The sequence below is a fragment of the Aphelocoma coerulescens genome, chromosome 8 (assembly GCF_041296385.1).
Source record: "Aphelocoma coerulescens isolate FSJ_1873_10779 chromosome 8, UR_Acoe_1.0, whole genome shotgun sequence".
In the NCBI taxonomy this organism is placed as follows: domain Eukaryota; kingdom Metazoa; phylum Chordata; class Aves; order Passeriformes; family Corvidae; genus Aphelocoma; species Aphelocoma coerulescens.
In genome coordinates, this window is record NC_091022.1 from 2411540 (window position 1) to 2434057 (window position 22518).

The following is a 22518-nucleotide window of genomic DNA, read 5'->3' on the forward strand; positions in this document are numbered from 1 at the left end:
ATCACTGGGCCACACCAAACACGCACTTCCCATCAGAGCTCGCATTCCAAGGAATGACAAAAACACTTTTTCTCCAAGATCAAACATTAAGCCCCACCATAGTGATACATATTCCAACAAAAAAAAATCCCAGACCTTCCAAATGACAGCTTTATGAACCTCTGCAGCCATTTTAAACAGATTTTCATCCTCAACAGCTCACAGTCAGGCTTCTCTAATTTGGTTCAAGTCCAACGCTTGTAGTCAATACCTTCAGAGTAGCCTGACTTCTGACAGCAGAATCTTGGGTAGGGTAGAATATAAAAACATATTCTGTCTTGGTAAGCTTGATATACAAACAAAACTAATTTCTACCCCAATTCAAATGTATTATACACAGCACTCAGCAGACAAACAGCTTCTGAGCAAAATAAATAATATCTGAGCTTTGTTTGCATGATTATCATACAGTGATTAATTGGTTTAGTGCAATTGCTGTTTATAAAACAAATAATGAATTAGTGAGTTCTGGTAGTTGTTTGTTGATAATGCACTGTTTTTCTGTTTTAATTATTAGCTTGTACCCAAGCAGACAAAGAGAGAAAAGGTCACAGATTCACTTTCTTTAAAGACAGAAAGTGTGCGTGCAATTATACAAACACATATAAAAAGCAATAAAGTAATGATTTAATTCCTTTACTTGCCACACACTACTGCCATTCTTAACATTGCATTTTACTCTTCCTGTACAAACTCCTAGGTGAATGAGAAGCAACAAAGTCCATCCTTACCTTAATATTGCAAGCTTGTTCCATGAGTCTCCGGGCGTTCTCCTCAGCTCTGTACCGCTTGGGCAGCTGAACCCTGAAGAATTTTAAAGCTCCTTCAAAATCAGCTTGTAGAAGGTCCTCTTTGGAGGTCTGCAATTAAACACAGGGAACTACAGTAAACCCTGGGAACATGCAGTCATGCTCTTCTACTTGATTTGTCATTTACTGGATGCATTCCAGACCACCAATATTCACATTAGCTCAAAATCATCCTCCTTGAAATCAGCTCTCTTAACTCTGCTTCATAAAACAGAGGCTAAAGCCCATCCAAGGAATCCTAGGCAGGGCAGCACACAGGACTGCAACGTGGGAATGGATTTTATCCTTCTATACCTGCCAGGTAAGAAAGGGGTTCTGGCTCAGCCTGTCAAGATGTCAGTGAAGAGAGAAACAAAACCCAAGCAGACAACAAAAACCTAGGAGAAATTATATTATTGCCTGGAAAGCTTGTGCATTAGACCATTGGTGAGTCTCCTTAGAAAGACAAAGTATATATATATTTAATGCATGTATAGCACAGACATGAAGAGCAGAAGCACATGATTCATACAAGGCATCAGCAAGTCAGTGTGCTGAAGTCTGTGACACAGTTTCTCAAAAGAACACCGTGCCAGAAAATGTTCTACATGCTTATTTCTACATCTCCCACACTCCTGGACCTCTCAGTGGTATCAAGTCTAACAGGTCAGAAGATGTTACACATTCAGCATTAATCCACTCCTGCCACTGGTGGAGCAATGTGATTCACATGGACAAATGTATTCCTCCTCCAGGTTACTAAGACCTGCACCAAGATATTCAGAAGGTACCAAATCCCAAGCCTTGGGACAGTTCCTTTAAATGGTTCACTGAAACTGAAGGTCCTACCAAGACATTCAGGACATAACCTCAAAAATGTGTATTTCAAGGGTTTTAACCCAGAAAAGAGTAAACAAAACCTGTCAACGTAGGTACTTGTATGGTGGAGATCTACGCTGTGTAATGTGTATAACTGCAAATACCTCAGGAGCAGCACAGGCACTTTTGGTTAATTGCTGAATTAATTGCTCAAGTACCACCACCACCATTTCCATGTGTGCCAACATTTCCATGTGGGCATGCTCTGCTTTCTCACAAGAAAAAAACACCCAGTGTCATTTTTCGCCTCATTGCACACAGTGGGTACATTACATACCCACTTCAAACGTTCAAGGTTTGATGCTTAACTATGTTGTTATCCACTTGAATCCAGAGAATCCCACCAATGGCTTGGGTTGGAAGGGACCTTAAAGGCCACGTCATTCCAGCCCCCTGCCATGGGCAGGGACACCTTCTACTAGACCAGCTTGCTCCAAGCTCCATCCAACCTGGCCTTGGACACTTCCACAGATGGCGCAGCCACAGCTTCTCTGGGCAGCCTGTGCCAGGGCCTGCCCACCCTCCCACGGAAGAATTTCTTCCTAATATCCCATCTAAGACTGTCCTCTGTCCCTGGGAAGCCATTCCCCTCCAGTTCCTGTCACTCCAGGCCCTTTTCCAAAGTCCATATCCAGTTCTCTTCTTTCCTTACTGAGTTCACCCAAGTTCTATCTCATCCTCCCTTCATTCATTGCCAAAGAAGCTGCTGGGTCATCACTGTGGGGACACAGGAAAAGCTGCCTTCAGGATGCTGACCAGAAATGTTCACATCTGAGATGATGACCACATCTAATCCTGTCCACAATCATTTGGCAGCCACAGAACTTGGCTGAGGCTCCATCAGACAAGGCCGACGTGCTGACAGAACGCCGGGGCAGCTGGTATCCAATGAATTAGATCCACTATGGCCAACATCCCACTTCTCCTGGATGAGTTTTCCTGGGGTTATGAATGCTCTTGCCACACCTGAGGCCAGATCACTGTGTCATACCCCCAGTGGGCTGGCTGTTGGAAGGTGCCCAGCGTGGTGGGAACAGCCGGTCATGCCCAGCACCGCCGCCGAACTCGTGCTGGAAATGAAGTGTTTCCAGGGAAGTTCAGTGGGTCACCGTGGTGGAAGAGCAGCAGAGGTTTCACAGGATCACAGAATCCTTAAGGTTGGAAAAGTCCTCTAAGATCATCGAGCCCAACAACTTACCCAGAACTGCCAAGTCCACTGCTAAACCATGTTCCTAAGTGCCACGTCTGCACGTCTTTTGAATTCTTCCAGGGATGGTGACCCCACCACTTCCCCGGGCAGCCTGTTACAATACTTGATCACTGTTTCACTGAAGAAATTTTTAGTAATATCCTATCTAATGGGTATTAGGAAAAGACTCAGTTTTGGTACCCAGCTCACAGAAATGGATCTCTCTTCCTTCGTTCTCAGCCGTGTTGGTATCTGCCATCACTACACAATTCAGATTTCCCAGTTACACTGCCAGTCTGCCTTCCTGGGCTACTCCTGCACATCAGTCCTCTCCTCTTCCCTGGGCTGTGACAGCCCCTCCCAGACTGCTCTGAAAGGAGGTCCCAACACAGCACGGAGCCCACGTGCCAGGGGAGCCCCCTGTGTTGCCCTGGGGTGCTCAGCTTCCACTGTGCCAGAGCCGGGCACGCTCCAAGCCCGGCTGGATGGCGCCTGCTTCCAGCAGGTGGGAGGTGTTTGCAATCCACACTCCTGGACAGTTCCTCCTAGCACAAAACAAACACCAAACATACTTTTTGCCAAAGTCTGAGCATTTTTTTAGGATTTTTGCATCCTAACAATTTGCCATCCGATAAGCAATAACAAATTGCTATCCAAATTTGAAGCATGGATTCTTCCTAGAGATCCTAACTAGACTTTTTTTTTTTTAACTTTGTATTTAATCTATTTTCCTTAAATTAACATAATGCATTGAGAGTTCTGGAATTCTTTTTAGAAATCAAAGGAGAAAAAAACCCTTCAAAAATGGTAATAATCAACCGCTGAATAACCCTGTGAACACTGATGCACCTACCCTTTATTTCTACAGCACATTTAAAAATAGGCAAAGAAATAAGCAAAAAAAAAAAAAAGACAGAGAGGCATACATCAGAAAATGGCAATTCTATGTAAAACACTTAAAATCAGATTAAATTTTCCTAGGCCTCTGCTTGAATCCTTGTTATAATACTATTTTTAACAGTTCCCAACAAACTACACTTAATAAACTGTAACTATTGACAAGTTCAACTTTTCAATGCTGAAAAATCTGTAGTCAATGAAAATCCCGTAAGATCATGGAAATAAAGAACTTCTCTAACAGAGTTTGCTGAACTAAGACTATAGTTATGAAAACTGCAAACATCACGTTGTACAGGTTGGTTAAATGAGTGACAGAGCCCAGGCTCATCAGCTCCTTCTGCTTCACTTGAATAGTTTAATTTCTTTAAAATCACCTGTTCATCAAAATACTAGTTTCACTATTAAAATCACATGAAAAAAAGTGAAAAATAGAAATTTTGGCATCCCAAGATTCACATTTCTTGACATTTGGTGACTTTAAACAATAAATCATAAAGATGTCTCTGGAAACTTTTGGCAGCTGTTTGAGAGGCAGAGATTTGTAAATCCTTGGTTGAAGTCAGTCAACTCCTGAAACTCACCAACAGCTGATTTCTCAACAGCTGGTTTCTCTTACTAAACCATCTGTAAGTTTAAGAGCTATCATTAAGGTTTGGCAGGTGCATTGCATTTTTGAGCATTTGGAACTTCAGGAAAAGTTTTTATTATTCTAGATGTTACTTTAAAACAAACATATTTTTGATTAAATTCTATTTTTAAACCCAGGCAAACAAGGAACCTCAGTCAGAACTATAACCCAACAGCTCAGTTTGTCCTCTAGGGTTTGACTAAATATGTCCTCAAATGTCCTTACCACATGAGTTAAGTATTTCAATATAGTCATAAAATGATCTTAAATGGATGAGTTGAAAATAAGGACAAGCCCTTTCCCAAAAGTATTGGCAAAGCTTTCAAATCTAAAGGTAACGTTTGGAAAAACAGCAAAAGTTCAAAAAGTAAGAAGAGAATTTGAGAGACTTCAACAATGTTAATTTTTTTTTTTAGCAAATAATGTTCCTACAAAATATGTGGGAAACTGTGATTAAGGCAAAGGGAAAAGCCTTGGTTTTTTTTTCTTTAATTTAATTTCTCTGTCTTCAATTATTAATTCTGCAGCCTCATTTATTAATGACCCTCTCAACCAAAACTACTATTCCCACCTGGGAACTAACGCAGCACAAGAAATTTTGGATGAACCACACTGCATTTCCTTAATTTAGTTCTTCCTCCTTCATACAAACAGATAAAAATTACTAATTTCCACTGAATTTTAGGTATATGTTTACATTTCTGTAGAATGCCAGTGAGCATAAACCACCTGTTTTACACTTTAATAAACATGTCAGAAATGAGGCCAAGAAGTTAAAGACTGAAAAGAACCTGGCCATGCCTTACTATTAAATTTGCTTCTGGAAAATTCAAAATGTTTGTAAGTATCCTCCAATTTTTCAGAACATAGTATTTATATACATAAATACATATAATAGAAAAGGATCTACTTCTGTTTAATGCCTGTAACACAGAGATGTGGTTTTAACTCCTTAGCAAAGGGATGCAGTGTGAAATCAAGGTACACAAGCTGTTGATTCCTAACCCACACTGCAGTGCTGCATGGTGCACGACTTTGCTCTGTGCTGCTCTTTAACATGAGCCACAGACCTGGCAGCTGCTCAATGGCTCACAGAGGATGATCCTGACCTTCTGGGCTGGATAAACTCGGGCTCCAGGCCTGGGGAAGTGTGGTGGACAAAACTGTGTGCTGCAGTAATATCAGAACACACTTCTAGAGCAATACAACAAACAACTCCTTTGCTGGCATCTCTTCTGTCCAGCTATAATATCAAACACTTCTCTTCCTAAATAAAATCTGTGCTCTCTGTAACACACTGGTACAAAAATGCTGTGGAAAAAAAACCACCTCTGGGTTTATGGGCCGAGAGTTTGGATCTACAAATACAGCACTAACCTTGTGCACACCCAGTGATATCCCTCTGCTCAACACCTCAACCCTGCCTTTCTTTGTAGCTCCAAACTTACGTGGCAAAGTTCATTCTGCCACATAGAGAACTGATGCAGGTGGGTAAGAAAATCTCCTGGCTTCACCCACTCTGGGTGTAAACCCCCCAGAACAGGTGCTCTTCTACCTGCCCAAAAGTGTGCTCAGGTGAGGAGGTGATCAGAATTTTTCTAAGACTGGCATAAAGGTTCTAGATTGTATTTATCACATAACACTGCAATGACACATACTCTACCCATCCCAGGCATGTATCCCCAGAAGCACAGCAGAGACAGAAGCTATGCACACTGGGGAAAAAACAAAAAAAAAGTTCTTAATTTTATGAAACACTGATGTTTTGAAGGATCTTCAGTTCTGATTAAAGTACAAATTCTTGGTCCTCAGAGACTTCTCATTTTTAACACATTTTCAGAACACAGTCTCTCCTTTCTGAAAAGGGTGTGTGTCAAAAGGGATGCATGTCAGGAGAGGTATACTCAGCTAATAAAACCTGACAGGGAATCACACTGACTCCACAAGTCAAGTCTCTCTCATAACGCAAAGCACTATTTGTATTATTTTGTCTTTTTCATACTCTTTCTTTTTTAATAAACACTACTACGCCACTCAGCAAAGCCAAACTGCCTGGAAGATAAGGGATGTGAAATTACCTGGTCTCCACCTGGAGGGCCAGATACAAAGCCTGATTAAGTCAAGTGAAAAAGAGCAAGGTGGTTTTGTCTCTGCTTTCCTTACAGCTCATCACAGCACAATTCAGAGCGATTTGGCAGCCCTTGCCCAAGAAACCAGCAGCAGGAGGAGTGTTTTGCTACACTGGGAGATAGCTGGAATAATGATAACACACCCAACAGCTCAAGGCACGCATCATCAGGGACTAGACTCAATTCTACAAGTGACTGTAGATGCCCAAATCCAGCTGCACTGTAGCAACCGAGGAGTTTGTGGATTTCTGATTTTTACTTGGCATCTCCCAGTGCAGGGACACGGTGGTCCAACCCCCCACGCTGTTTGTACTGTCTGAACAGGCTGTAACACGCAGAGCACATGGATTTCTGGGAATACTGCGGAGCACCGAGACAGACTCAGCAGTAGGGAAACACTGCACAGGTCACTGTGTAGAACCACAATACAGGTATGGGAATAAAGGAGAGGCACCACAGGAAATGAGGGGGATCAGGCAAGGACTGTCTTCCCATGGATCACAGAAAAATGCCATGCTGGTGTGCCAGGCCATGCACCGAGCGATGCTCTGAGCTGCAGCCAGGCGTGGTTACAACACCCTGAGCAGACCCAGCCAGGACTAGGCACTGACTCCCAGATTTGCCGTGGTTTTGTGGGTTTGAGGCTGCTTCGTGCAGCAGGAGAAATGATAAAAGCGTGTTGTCTGTGCCACAACATGGCACACCAACTGCAGGCACCCCCCACACAGACAGAATCTGCTATGATGATGAAAACACCCTTAACAATTTATTTCCCAGATCATTCTACACAGGTATTTTCAACTTTCTTACATACTGTCAACTGCCTTTCCAAAACCAAACACACAAACAGCTGAAACCCACAATGCACCAACACAGCTTCATTTCTGATGAGTCTTTAAAGCCAACCTGTGATGTCAAAAGTATAAAATCTGAAATGCTGAGCATTAATGCACTTTGCGTCAGTACCTGGAAGGTGACTGGGCACACTGCTTATCTGGAATCGTTATAGGACTGAGAACAAAAGCACTCAAGGATTTAGGGAAGATGTTTTTTTATAATTCAGCCCAGGTTGAGGATCCTTCAAGCTAGTAAAGGAGTGGCACTGGTCCCCATTAGCAGGACTAGTGTCCAGTCTCCTCGAGCTAACATGAGAAAGCAGGACTTGGTGCTTAGCAGATGGATTATGAGAAGCTGAGAGGAAAAAAATAAGAGCCCTCTCATCCCTCCTGGGGGCAGAGGCAGGGTTGGGAGGGAGAATGGCAAATTCCCAAGGAATTAATTTCATGAAAAGGTGATCTCACCGCAAGCAGCCGAGGCACAAAGAGGCGATGCCCCATGCCCAGAAGTTCCAGCACCCGACACGCGTATTCATTCACCAGCTTGCTCCTCTCGTCGTGCATGTCCTGGGACTTCTTGGCAGGTGGGGTGAGCTTGGCAGCCGGGCTTTTGCAAGGTACCCCCTCTTCCATGAGCAGTAAGTAGTAAGTATCCAGAGTGAGAAGAATAGGCTTTGTGAACGGCAATTTCCGAAAGTGCAAGATTAGGAGAGCCAGCCTCCAGTCTCTGGAATGGGTTTGGATGGCTGCTCCAGCAACGCCCCTGAGCCTCTCAGGAGGAGAAAAGCATCTTTGCTAAGAATCAAGGAAAAATATGATCCACCGTGCTGGCTCAGACAGAGTCCGAAGGAGATTTGAAAAACAAACCAGAGAAAACATGGATCTAAAAATGCACATAAAAAGCAGGAAAATGGCAGAGAATGGGCGCAGGGAAGCTGGGCTGGGAGCAAAGCAAGGGCGAGCTGTGGGGGCTCAGTGCCCGCGGGGGTGTGCGGGAGCCGGGTGCGGCGGCAGGAAGGGCAGCAGAGCCCGGGCAGTGGTGAGGCTGCACAGAGAAAAGGATGAGCTCATTGCAATCCCTGCTCCGTGACCAGCGCTGCCGCTCGCTGAGCATCAGACACGAAGGGGTGGGAAAGAGGGGGCTGGGAGCAGGAGGAGGAGAAAGAGGAGGAGGAGGAGGGGGTGCCTGGGCACCGGGAGCCTCTCGGGGGAGAATGCCGTAATAAGAAACCAATGGCGAGCGTGGACAGCCGGGCTCCCACCCTGCTACCCTCCATCAGTTCTCTGCTGGGCTTGGGCTGTTGAATCCCAGCTCACAGCGCATCAGCTGCATCCTTGTACGCTCCGTAGCTGGGAGGGATCGGCCTCCCAGCCCATACAATCACTTGTACATTCAGTCTGCTTCCGAATGATGAAACAAGACGCGGTGTAGGTGGGGCAGGACACCCTCCCCTCGCCAATGGCGACCGGAGAGGGGCCAGGCACTGGGGATGCGCAGGCGGCGAGCAGCAAGCAGCGCACGGCTCCGGAGAGCCCGGCAAGCCACAGCCCGCCTGTGCTGCACGAAATGAAGCCATTCAAAAACCGATCATTCCCAGCGCCGTGCTCTCAGGAGGCACTGCTAAATCCGGAGCCCATGGGCAGAGAGGGAATGATGTCAGCACATGCGTTTGAATGGATTCTAGAAAGCTACTGCACATTTGTAAGGAAAATGCAATGATGTCACACCTGGAATTGCCTGGCTGTCACCCTGTGCAGGGAACAGCCCACGTGCCTCTGCCATCTGCTAAAGGCAGCCAGGCAGGTGCTGCTCCATGTCACAGGTCTGGATTTTAGAAAGCACGTCTTTATGCTCCTTCGTTTTTGATTTGCCTCATTATAAAATGGGGTATGTAACAGAACAACACCCATTTCCAATCGGAATGGACAGAAATATTCCACCTTTCTAACATAAAAGTTCGTAATTTAAAACATTGTGGGTAGCTCTAAAAATCTAAACCACATTAATGGCAAACACTTCTGTAAATGTATATTTAAACTCTAAAAATCATTTGTTTAACATATCACGAAAAACCGTATTTACTTAAAATACTAATACAAAGTAAAATATCCATAGGATGGGGTCAATGATTTAAAATAAACATGTTAGTGAGTAGCTAAAATATGAAAATCATCCACATATTGTTGCCTTGAGGTGACACATGAAGGAGTTGGGAAAAGCGTTAAAGCAGGAGTCAGAGGTCAAAGGCAACACAAGGTGCCAAGTGAGGCCTCAAGGATGACGACACAGGATTGACTCACCTAAACCCCCCCAAATGTGCAGTAGTGAAGAGTCTGTTTAGCACAGACAGTGCTCTGAAAGCTGATTTAATCCCCTCAGACTGCAAACCATCATTTTGCAGATGGAAATCTGCAAAGGCTACTGCAATTCTGCCAGGCTGAGGTTCAGGTACTCGCTGAGGGCCACCCATGAGTCTGTTCAGGACAAAGAACCCACAACCAACACACATTTCATTCCAGTTTAACACTGTAGCCAAGGCTGGGATGGGAACGCTCCCACTCTTCCCAAGCTCCATCCGCACGCAGCTCCAGAGATTGGGGTTTATTGTTGTGCCTGTGACTCTGCACACAGGGAACACCCTGTTGGGAACAGCCAACCCACCACAGGTTACAGCCCCAGACCATGTGTTTGTAGGGAAAGGGGGTAAAGGAAAGGAAGCAGCTTTGCCTATTCCTGAATTCTATTTTAAACTCATGCTGGTAAGCGTGATATCCTAGAAACATCGGGTTCTGCTTCTAGATGTGAATGAAAACTTTGCTTAAAACATTAAAAAGGAAGAAATAAGAGCACTACAACTGTGGGTGTTGGGAAGGAAGTTACAGAACTGATCAGGCACAGAGTCACCAGTGACTTGGGGGCAAAACAGGCAAGAGGATGGAAAATTCAGAGCACCAACAGTGTAGAAAGCCTTTAATTCTTTATTGTGTAAGTCAGACTTTAATCAGCTAATAGCTCTGATCCTTACAGAAATTCAGGTTTGGTTCATTTTGGGTAAGGTCTGGCCTTATGAAAAATGGAATTAACTGATTATTAAATAAAGTCTCTAAGTCTAAAAATCTGTAATAGGATCCAATAGTTAGAGGTTAAAACCAGATGAATTGAGGTTATAAATGAGGCACAAATTTTTAGGAGTGAGGAAAATTAACTACAGGATTAGCCTCCCAAGAGATGTAGTCTACTACCATCATTATAGTTTTTACATCAGGCCTGGATTTTTTTTAAGAGGTCTCAAAAATTTCCAAGGCTTGACCAAAAAATCTCCTTAATTATCAGCTGAAATCAATTGTTCCATGTTTTTCAGCAACTCCTTTCACACAGTGTAACAGTGAACCATCATTCAGATTTTTATGCTCCTACCACTCTTATTTATTTCCACATTCTCATTGAACACTACACCTTATTTTTATCCACGTCTGACCAGGAGTGGTGATTTTCCCTTCATGTATGCCACTGGATGGATTACTGTCCCAAATTCTTCACAAAGGCCAGACTGAAGTGAGCCTAAAAACTAAAGATGGCCCAAAAGGTAGTAACTAAGTAACTGAGGCAGTAACTAAGATAGAGTCTGAGGATAAACACCTATTACTGGTGCTTTGACTTCCACATCATGGACTCTCTGGTCTTTTAAGAGCAGTTAAATTCTGTTTCTGGCCTTCCTACCCATGAAATGCCTGTTCATTCACATGGTTCGGATGCAGTTCAGAGCTGCTCAGACTTACACAGCTGAGGCTCCCTGAACTCAGAAGAAACTAATGCCAAAATAGTCTCAAAGTAAATAAAACCATACAGAATAGGACTTGAAATTATCTATATTCTGTACCAAGATATCAAGGATCTTGACGAGCAGTCCATTATAACTCTCTGTATTTTAAAATATTAAATCTCTGTATTTTAGTGGCAAAAATAACTGACTATGAAAAGCTAAATAGACTAAAACAGGAAGTAAAAAGAAAAAGTTATTTTTCAAGTCTGCTCCTGTAAAAGGATAAGACATCCAGCACCAGAACAGCTCTGAAAACCCATGAGTGACATCACAGCCACCGTAAGAACTTCACCTCTTATCAGAAATTACTCTGTCCTTTCTGTTCTTCAGGGCTAATGACAACTGTGTAATCTGGATTTAGCAAAGGCTACATCTTGATCATGATCAGAGAGAACACAGCAAACCAACTAATTTCCATGGCAGATTCCAGCAGTGATCCATGCTGGTTGGGCTGTTCTTAAATGGCTTGGAAAGAGGGTGAAGGATGAGATGACAGTGTCTGCAGATGCTCCTAAATTATTCAGGGATTTAAAACCAGGGGTTACAATAAAGAACTGCAGAAGGGTCATAAAAGACTGAGTGACTGGGCAAGAGGACAGCCAAGGAAAGTCAATGCAGATGAATCTAAATGGATGCACATGGAGAACAGCAGCCATTTTCCACATAAAGGATAGACTGTGAGCTGACAGTTGCTACTCAGGAACGAAGCTTGGGACACACTGTGGAGAGTTCTAGGAAAAGATCAGATCAGTGCACAGTGGAGATCAACAAAATGCATCAGATGGTAGGAATTAACAGGAAGAGATAGAGATCTAAACAGAGAATGCCATTATTCTTCAATGGAACTTCATGGGCAATTCCCCTCCAGTATCATGCATTACTCTGGTCCCCCCATCTCAAAAAGGAGGTAAGAGAGGTGGAGAAGTATTTAGAGAGAATCAGAAGCTTCCAAAGGAGGAGATAAAACCAGACTATGATTATTAAGCCTGGAAAATAGGAACTGATTGATGCCTTATCCTGGTCTTAAAATCAAGAGTCATACACGGTTAGAAGGGGAAAAGGGATTTTACCTGGGTATTTATTTTAAGGATCCTCATGTGCACACGTCCAGGTCATTTGCACCGAAATGCACCCCGCCGAGTCTAATCTCTCTCTCTTTGTCTCTGCTCCCCCTCCCCAACATTGGGTATAACATTATAGGTGTTACTAATTAGCAGATCTATCAAAGATTCCCCAATGAGAGGCTCAAGTGAGCCCCCCTCCCCAAGGAGCCTTCCCCTGGATGGTTCTATCTTGGTTTACAGAATGTGTTCTGGAGAGGACCTTGGGCTCTGGGGCACACTGATCCCTGGCTACAAAGCTTCTAAAATGTTGAGTCTCTTAGCTTGACAAACAAGTCCAAGAATGTAGGCAAAAAGCACTAGGAATACAGAAGTTGTAAAAAGGTATAACAGGGGTATAAAAGAAAAGGCAAAAATCTTCATGGCATCAGATGAGGGATATGTAGACTTTGAAAGTCCTGAGTGGTGTGGAGAAAGTCAAGAGATACCATGTGTCCAAACTGCCTGATGACACAGAACCTTATGTGAAAGTCACAGGTGGCAGGTCCAAAGCAAACAAAATAATCATTAAACTGGGAAAGTCTCTGGGGCTACTCACTGACATGTTCAAAAAGCCAACAAAAAAAGCCACGGAATAACAATCCTGCAGAATTATTAAACACGAGATACCACTTCCTTCTCCTCCTTCTCTCTTTTTCAAGACATAAATTGCCAGAGGCAAAAGAGTAATTTTGTCCTGTTCTTAGAAGTCTTTCCCCTGTATCTGCTGCTGGCAGTGAAACACTGGGGTAGACAGGCCAGTACAAGTCTGGGCTGCAATGACAATTTGGATATTTTCATTCACTTCAATTACACACTTGGAGAAAATATTTTCCCACAGAATGCTAAGATTTGCTAGGTACATGAGATATCCACACTCTATTTAAATGATATTAAAAATAATAATGAACATCATAGTTTCAGTCAGAACTGTATGTAACCCTAAAAACACCATCTTCACTTTCCAACATGTAGAAATTACCAACACATGATATAATAGGAGGAGTCATTAATATCTACATCAGGGTTCAGTGCTGCTAAAGAAATTCAGGTCAACAAATTTCATGTTATTTTCTCTGCTATCATTCTTCTTTTTGAAAAGAGAGCATGTCTCCACCCTCAAAATTCAAAACTTGTGCTGAGTATTCACCTAACAGGAATAGAACTGATTTTAAGGGTGAGGAGGAGATCAAATGAGCTGAGAGTAACTAAGCAGGACAGGATGGATTTTCAAGACACTAATAAATGTGGAGATTTAAAAATGGCAAATTGGTTATATTAATTCTGGAAAATCAGTGGTCTGGAAGTTGGATGATTCTGGACATTTTCAGGCACAGATGTCTCTTTCTAAAGAGAGCATCTCCAGCAAGTCACCCAGGACAGGTTTTTGGGACAGAGTGAGTGGGTCTGGGGGAAGAATTATTCAGCCCAGCAAAACTTAAAATTTAAGGACATCTTCAATTTAGGAACTAGAAATACAAAACCAGTGATCTGAGAGCCTCTGAAAGCCTGAATTTCTTGTGCTCTGCTCAATGCAGAAGGCCTTACAAGAGAACAGATGGTTCTGATCTCTAGCTCCAAAGAGCCAGGATCCTCCTCTCTTCCCTCAGCTCTTACCCTGGGACCAGCTATATGAAGCAGCTATAAAAAAGGGGGTATAAAAACCCCAACATCTCTTTTGCCTTGGATTCTAATGTGGACATTTCTGCTTTTTTCTTGAGAAGAGCCTTTTGAAAATGTAATGCAATTACAGAGTGGCCTAAACCAGCTCACCTAGAACCAAAGCCAGTTCTGGCTGGGAAGGAGCCCTGCTTGTCACTTCATCAACTACTGGCTTAAAGCAGTGCTGACTTAAAAATCAGTTCAGGCTCCTTGAGCCATTGCAAATGCAAGGAAAGAAGAGAGCAAGAATCAACCAACCATATTAACTCTTTGACACAAGGCCTAAGTCACATTACCTACAGTCTTAGTGCACTTTTCATCTGATGCCTCTCAAAAAATTGCAGTGATTGCCACAATTTCATTCCTGACTCAAAGACAATTGACATTTTTAATTATCTGCATTGGCAATATGCAAGTTTTACCTAAAACAAGCACTGGTGCAGTCTTCACTGGCTTCAGAAGTTTAGCCAGTAAGATTACACAAAATTTCTGTAAGACACGGAAGAAGTTGATTGCTCAACTTAAGCTGCTTCTTCTATTGCTTGCTTTCAAAGGATGGATAAAACTGATTTCCTTAACTTGCTGTGATGACTTGAACCCTTTGGGGTTTTCCTTCTTCATCTCCTTAAAAGACAACACTACTTTTGAAACATTAATGCCCCAGGCTAGATTGAGGTAAGTGATAATTTCAGAAGCAGATGATAAAGGGAGGCACAATCCCAAGGGATGTCACCCTGGTCACTTCAGTTTCCACTGGTAGCCACACATCCCTGAGGGAATGGGTAGAACTTTCCCAGGATCAGCAGGACCTAAGGTGCTCAAAGACAGATGACTGCTCTGACTACCTCTGCTTCTCACCAGTAGAAATTTTTGAATTGTGCCTTTAACACAGAACAAAATTTCAGATCTGATTTTAAAGTTCTGGTGCAAGCGGTAATTCAGGAGAGAACTGATGGGCAAAATCTGAGAGGGGCGAGGTCAGATGTCTGCCCAAGGAAGAAAAAGTGAAAAAAGAAAATCTACAATTGATTGTGTGTTCCTTAAGAATTGAAATGTAAATGTATACAGAAGTACAGCACAATTTTATTGAAAATTTGTGCTCTTACACAAGTTCCCTTCTAAGGTGGGGAAACAGTATTTGTGGAACCTTCTGGTCAGTCAGGAGTAATATTTCATACAAGCATAAGAGCACAACACAGAGTTATCAGAACAAACAGATTCTTTAGAAATAAGAAAACACAACAGGAATACAGAAAATGTGATGTGGCCTCTCTCAAAGATCCAGTCACCTCGGGAGGTGACGCAGAAGAGAATGGCCGAGATGCTCTGAGTTCAAGAACACTGAGAACACTGGGTTATTTAATAAACCATGTGAATGGGATCTATAAACACTTCAAGGTGATAAAGGCAAGTATGAGTGGTGCTGGAAGGGGACTGTTTTAGCTGAAGGACAAAGCTGATGTAAGAGTAGCTGAGGGTAAAATGATCGGTAATAAATTTAGTCAGGACTAAGAGAAATGGCCTTCGACCAGCAACACTGAAAGCTGCTGCTACAGGTTCTGAAACAGATGCTGCATCACATAATGGCACAACAGAGCAGAGGAGCAGTTCTTCAGCCCAGGAGGTCCTTTTCAGTCCAGATACAGAATGAAATAAAGATAATAAATAACCCTCCTTATCCAAGGCAATTTTGACACATTGTCTTTTAAAATCTACATCCGCCATCCCAGCCATTGTAATTGGGATACTGCTCCCTGGGACCCTGGCTGACACAGAGAGCTTTGAGACTGAAAGGTGCCAGCAGAAATAACCAAGAAACACAACTGTCCTGTTTGTGCAATCCTCAGTTACCTCCTGATAACGTGCAGAGAGGAGTGTCAGAACTCCCAAGCCCCACAGAAAATGCTGCTCACACTGCCCTGAGTTCAAGGGATGATGTGTAAAAGTGATGGGTTTAAGATATTATGGGTACCAAAGTGAATCTCTGTAAGATAACAAAGCACTGGCTGGAAAACACAAGCAGTAACAAACGTGTTTCTCACTATTTCCTCCCCATTTTCTTTTCAGTATTATAAACCCTCCTGATCATAACTAGGGCTTTCCTCTAGCATTAAGCAACACATTTTTTAACAGTCACACAGATTAAACCTCATGAAGGCAATGTTGAGCTTAAATGTTACAAATCACACACTCCATGAGTAGATGAACCCTCCAACAGAAAGGTTTGGACATGGACCTACTTTAAAAGCCTCTTGTTCACTCTTGCATTTCCAGTGACCATGTGCTCTTCCCTGCCTTTTCAGCAATTAGCAGCCACAACAGCAGTGAATCCAGAGCCTGAATTCTACACAATCATGTATTTTAATTCTTGCCTCAGTTTGCTAATTCCGAAATAAAGTGTGCCTTTAGCTAGTTTTGCCAAGTTGAAGATCATAAACAAAAGATTTAAGAATTAACCAGTGAAATCGCTCTGGTGACCAGGGACAGGACCCAGGGAATGGCTGGAGCTGTGCCAGGGGAGGGTCAGGCTGGAGATCAGGGAAAGGTTCTTCCCCCAGAGGGTGCTGGGCACTGCCCAGGCTCCCCAGGGAATGGGCACAGCCCCGAGGCTGCCAGAGCTCAGAGAGTGTTTGGACACCGCTGCCAGGGATGCCCAGGGTGGGATTGTTGGGGTGTCTGGGCAGGGCCAGGGGCTGGACATTGATGGTTCTTGGGGGTCCCTTCCAGCTCAGGACATTCTATGATTCTGTGAAATACTAAAATAGGAAAGAAAGCTTAGAATTTATTTCTTTTTCTTAGCATATGTGAAGATTTTAATGCTTTTCATTTCTGACAAAGCAACAAACTCGCTGATGACACAAGGGATTAGGAAGTATGCTGGTGCTGGAATGGTAGATTTTCCTCTGTCATTCTCAATTAATTGTCTTAATTGGGATTTTTTAAATGAAAGTATCAGTGCTGTTTGTTGAGTTGTTTTAAACCACAGATTTCTGCTGTCTTTTTCCACACTGGGGCTCTTCTCACACACCAGTGCTTCACTACGTTTTCCACTGCTCAGAAAATGAGAGGTGAGGAATTAGATTTTCTCCCAGCTCAGGCTCCCGGAGGGTAATTCAGATGCAGTCCCTATGTGATGCAAATCAGTGCCTCCCAGTGTAAAACAGTGCCACCAGCTGGGGACCCTGAGCAGGCTGTGAAGCACATTTGGATGCTACAGAAAAACAACCTGTTTTCCTTCGATAAGAAATCAGATTGATGCCCAAACGATGGCTTTCACAGCTAAAGAGCTTTAATCCTCTAGCTGTTCATTGCTGCAAGCACACTCGGAATGTGGGAGAAGGAAAGAGGAAGGATTCCTGCGTGTCTCAAATGTTTATTTTCTGAGGATGGCTGTACCAAGGTTTCACAGGTAACTGGTCACAGAAGTGGCACTGTCATTTCCAAACTAACAAATATTCACTGCGAGCACCAGCAGCTGGAACTGTGAGACACAGCACTGAGTACAAGAGAGCTCCAGATAAAAGCTTCTCTTCTATGCTATTTAATGAGGGATTTGGATGCACACACTCCACTAGAAGCAAGGAAAATGGCATTTACACAATAAAGACTCCAGTATTCCACTGATGAAGGATTCCCTTATCCAAATTTCAAATAATCCAAGAGATTGTGGGTGAGAGAATAATCGCTCTGTTTTAAGGAAGAACAAATCCTTAGGAGTTGTTTTCATTCACTTCAGAATCAGAGACAAATCAGAGACAAAAATTGTGTTTGAAACACAGTTTTTAAGGCAGTTTTTCTGCAGCATACTCAGGTTCCATAACGTGAAAAGAGCAGTACACCAAACCACTCTGCTCCTAATGATTAGGAGAGATTATGAACACATTTATAAATAGGAAAAAAAATTACTTCAGTTCTCAACTATTTTCTTCCCTAACAGAAGAGCAATTCTTGCTGGAAGCAAATTATAATGCTAATTCAACTCTGTGTAAGCACCAGCTCCATCTCCATGCCACGATGGAACTGTGCTCTCAGGTGACTCTTTCTGACTTAGAATCTTATCTTTCTTACCTCGATTTTCTTTGTACTTGTTTTTGGCTGCACTACAGAAATACTTTCTCAGGGTAACACCTCCTTTACAATTTATTTAGTGTCTGTTACTGCTAGAACAGGCAGCTACAGCATGCACACACAAGAACTGCTGTAACTGCTACAGGCAGAATTAAACCCAACTCTTAAACTTAGAAAATCATTATAAATTAGAGTGACAAATTACTTCATTGAATTTTCCTCCTCTGGAATATCCAAACAGAAATGTTCAACTGGAGAAGCAGCATGTCATGGGGTATATAATAAAAGACTGAACACTTGTGGTTAAAAGAACCACTTTTGGGCTAATTATTCAACAGGAAAGAAAATCCTTATTTGCTGTATGACACCCATGAATTCTTTCCAAAGTTGTATTTTCTAAACAGTTGCTCTGCTGCTAACCTTGGTTCAACCCTTCCCTCTGACAGCAGCAGGAAATGTAAAGCAGGTGGCCCCTTAGCCAACCTTCATAACTAAATTGAACTGTAAGTTCTCCTTTGCTGAAAACCTGGTCAGCCATCTTCAGCTCTGTGCAAGTACTCTTCCTCTTATCTCTTCTTTAGTTTAAAGATCCCTAAGTTGGTACCTCTGCCTCTTCCCAGAAGCTGCTCCTGCTATGATGGCAGCCAACCTGCTGGGTGTTGGCTGGGTGCTGCCTTTCCCTTCCTCACTGTCCAGGCATAACCTAACAGATTTCCCATTATTCATACTGGCCTTGAAAACTGGAATATTAACAAGCTCCCACAGCTGCAAATAAAACATGAAACAGGAAAAGAGCACACACTTCCTTCCCTCCTGTTTACAAATTTCAATTTGTGTAGGAGCACTTCCCTGGAAACAGATATTAAACCAATCTCCTGTTTATAGGAGTCTTCATTAAATACATGCACTCAAGTAGAGAGTCATGACCCCAGTGTCCACATGAGCTGAGTTGGTGTAAAGCACAGGTTATGTTGGACACTTCCTCACCATAAGGACAGACACCAGCTCCTGCCTACAGCACAGCACTTCACTGAAGTCACCTGCCCTCAAGTTGGACTCGATGATGCTTTGGTCCCCCCTTCCAACTCAGGAGATTTTATGATTCTGTGAAAATATACATGTTTGGAAATTTCAAATGGCTCTGTTCACAGCAGCACATGGATGTATATTCCCAGTGTGGAGCACTGCTGCCATAGGATTTTGTGCCATAGAAGCTGAATCTCTGAGAACTACTCATTGCTGAAGAACTCAATCAGTAGGTGTTTGCTCTTTCTAGGAAAATGACAAGGAAATCCCACAGGAGGACCAGCAACAGTCCAGTGGTTCCAGTCTGCATCTCCATTATGGGGTGGCTGTGTTAGGACTGACAGGTTGTTCTACCCTGAGCTTCAGCCTAAGTTATTTCCTGGGAATATCACTTGAACTCGGGGTGTCATCTCAAATCCCTTACTGTGTGCTTGCATGAGGGCTGGATTTGAACTAGAGCCAGCTGGTGGAGGCCAGGGCAGGTTACCTTTGAGCTCACCTCGCTGCACCCAAAGGGCCAGCTTTAGTAGTTCAGGTAATGCTGAGTCCAGGCCAGAGACAGAAGTTCCAGTATTAGAGAAGATTTCTATTTCTCTCTCAATATCACATTTGATACCAATCAATCACATTTTATACAAAAGAACCCAGACACAAAATTGGTATGCTGTGAAATGAATCTGAATTGTTTTCTTAATAGAAATTACGTGAGACATTTAAATCTTTAGACTGCACCCCTTGTTCCACTGGCTTTATGATATAATTAAGTTTAATAAAAACATCTATCATGAGTACAATTTTGAAGACACCTCTACCATAATGGATGTGTCTCCTTCATTCCCTCCTACAGAAGTCCCACTATTATTGGGACTATCATTTTATAATATATCCCACTAATTTTTAACCATTTTATAATCATATCCCACTATTAGTCCTTTAGACATGATACATTAAGATAAAGAGTACGTCAATGTTTTAGCTTAATAAAACAAAATAAATTAAAAAAAAAAAACTTACCTTTAAAAGAGCCAAAGCCACATGGAAGATTATGTTCATACCCTGAAAGTAAGAGGAAAGAGACTTCAATCAGTCCCAGCATATGAACCTTTTTTCATACTTATCATTATGTGGCATCAAAATCCAATACTGGAAGTCCCTAGGGAATGCTTCCCTTTTCCTGCCACACCTCCAGGGTGCTCATTAAAGCCTTGGGGCACATTTCCAAACTCCCACTTCGGGAGATGATGGCTCTCTGGGGCTTTGGGAACCTCCAGTGAGTCAGGTGCTATGGATGTGACACGCTGTCTGTCCCTGCTGTTGTTTCAGTGCCTGTCAGTGCTAGCTTTCACAACCAGTGCAGGATATTGCCATGAGCAGGGCATCAACAAAATGTAATAAATAGTCTAGGTGATAGGATTTTGGTCAAGTAAGCAAGTTTAGCTGTGATTCATCATGCACAATCTTTCATACTCAAACTGTGAAATAAGCCCAAAATATAACAAAGACAACCCCACAAGTACACAAGGCACCTTCTTTTACTGCATTTAGTCAAAAGTCAAAACTATTTCAAAGCTAAACAAGCTGCTAGCTGTATCCAGAGGCTGCCTGCTGGTTTGCAAAAGCTGGAAATACCAATGTAGAGAAATGCATTCAGTGAGAAATCAAAGGACAATACACATTTATTTCAAGATTAAAGAAAGTCTGCAGCCTACATATGTTGATAATTTAAGATTATAAATAGCTTTGTCTTCATCCAAATATGAAAAATGCTACATCCAGTTCTCATTTGCTGTACCATGTACTTGGTGTTCAGACTGTTTTCCTCAGTTATATTTTCCAAATCTTCTTGCCTTGTTTAATGGCATGATAAATCTTTCCTTACAATGGCTCCCAGAGCTGATATCTAGAAATACCTCAACAGATTTGCACACAAGTAATGCTGCAATTATATTATATTGTTGTGGGATAACAGCAAGACTTTTGACAAGGCAACGTTCTCCAAGCAATTTCTGCTTCCTCAGTTGAGTGTTTTTCCAATCCTCGTCCTGAAAGCCTGAGACCATATTTCTATAAAAACTAGCTTTTATAAAAATGTGCTGAGACTTTATGGAAGCTTTCTTGGGAATAAATTGTATTTTTTACATAGATAGTATGGTGCATCAAAGGGATTGTACCATTAATGAGTGCTGGAAATGCTGCAACATCAGACATAATGAATATTGCAACACTGAATTACTTTGCAGTTCACTGCATTATCATTGTGATAACAATCCGGTTTTTCCCACTAGAGGTCACAATTGCAGCAGGACTGAATCTTGCTTCATCACTACAAACCCTTCTTCCAAACGGGAAAACAATTACTTCAAGTTATTTGGCTTTATGTACTTCTTTTAAATTTAGAAAAATTTAGAAAAATAGAAGTCTGGTTGTGACTTTCTGTCATGACACTGATAATACCAGCAGTATTACAGATAACTCCAGCAGCAGTAAAATAAATTCACAGTACTTTCAGGCTTATTTCAAATATTAATCTGAAGTCCACAGTTAATTCCACACAGGCATGCCATTCACAACTTTTACTGTCTAGGAGAGAGGACTGACCTGAACATATGATCTATAAATGAGAGGAGTATCTGCAAGCCATCACAAACACTGCATTTTATTCTTAGCAAACTGATCAGATTTTGTTATGTTATGAGGAAGAGTACTACTTCCAATAGCTGGACTACTGAGGAATTAATGTCCTGTGTATTTTCTGGCACAACCAAAAAGAAATGTACACCAGTTCTCATTTATTTTCCAAATTTTTTTTTTCTGTCTGCCTGAAACAAATGCTGTTCCTGAATTCAGATGAATCAAACTCTCTCCTGGTGCTCCTTTCATACCATCACTCTTCACATGGACAGCAACTGCAGCAGAAATAGGTTTCTACCTGCCTTGAGAATCCCCATCTCTTTTTTAAGCCCCACCAGGCAATGGGCAGCTCACAGACCTGCTCCTGTTACTTGAGGTAGCTTGTTCAAGGCTTAAGCACCCTAAAATCAGAACATGAAAGGACCTGAAACCTCCCTATCCAGCTGTCCTGAGCAGCATTCTGCTACTCTCAGCAACAGAAAAAGACCTGCACTCTCCCCTTTCCTCCCAGGCAGGGGCAAGTCCTGAATCAAAGCAGCATTTTAGAGCTGAAGCATCAATTGCTGCAGTTTGGTGCTGACCAGGGAGGCCTCGGAGGGCCAATGCACCCCAACAGCTCAGTGGACTGGAGATGCATGCTGTAGAGTTCAAAGCAGTGAAACATCTTACCCCATGTTTGAACAACACATTCAATAACCACTGATCTGCCTGCTGGAGTTATTTGTCCTAATTCATGCAAGACTGTCCTTCAACAGACAAGTTTAATGATTATGATTATGATTATGAAAAAGAAGGCTCAGCTCATTTTCCCACAATCTC

The 22518-nt window shown here is 42.5% G+C and overlaps 1 protein-coding gene across 5 annotated transcripts in view; it reads right to left on the reverse strand.

Moving 5' to 3' along the window:
- Window positions 1–22518, reverse strand: part of RABGAP1L (RAB GTPase activating protein 1 like) — a 236230-nt gene that overhangs the window by 58396 nt on the left and 155316 nt on the right. For 4 of the 5 annotated variants that reach the window (XM_069022719.1, XM_069022720.1, XM_069022721.1 and 1 more), the window contains 2 exons: window positions 20083–20124; window positions 771–899 (listed from right to left, as the gene is read on the reverse strand). In XM_069022719.1, coding sequence (XP_068878820.1) covers window positions 771–899; window positions 20083–20124 — 171 coding nt within the window. Of the gene's footprint in view, window positions 1–770; window positions 900–7853; window positions 8444–20082; window positions 20125–22518 lie in introns of those variants that run through there. The other variant, XM_069022724.1, reaches the window with a different exon arrangement.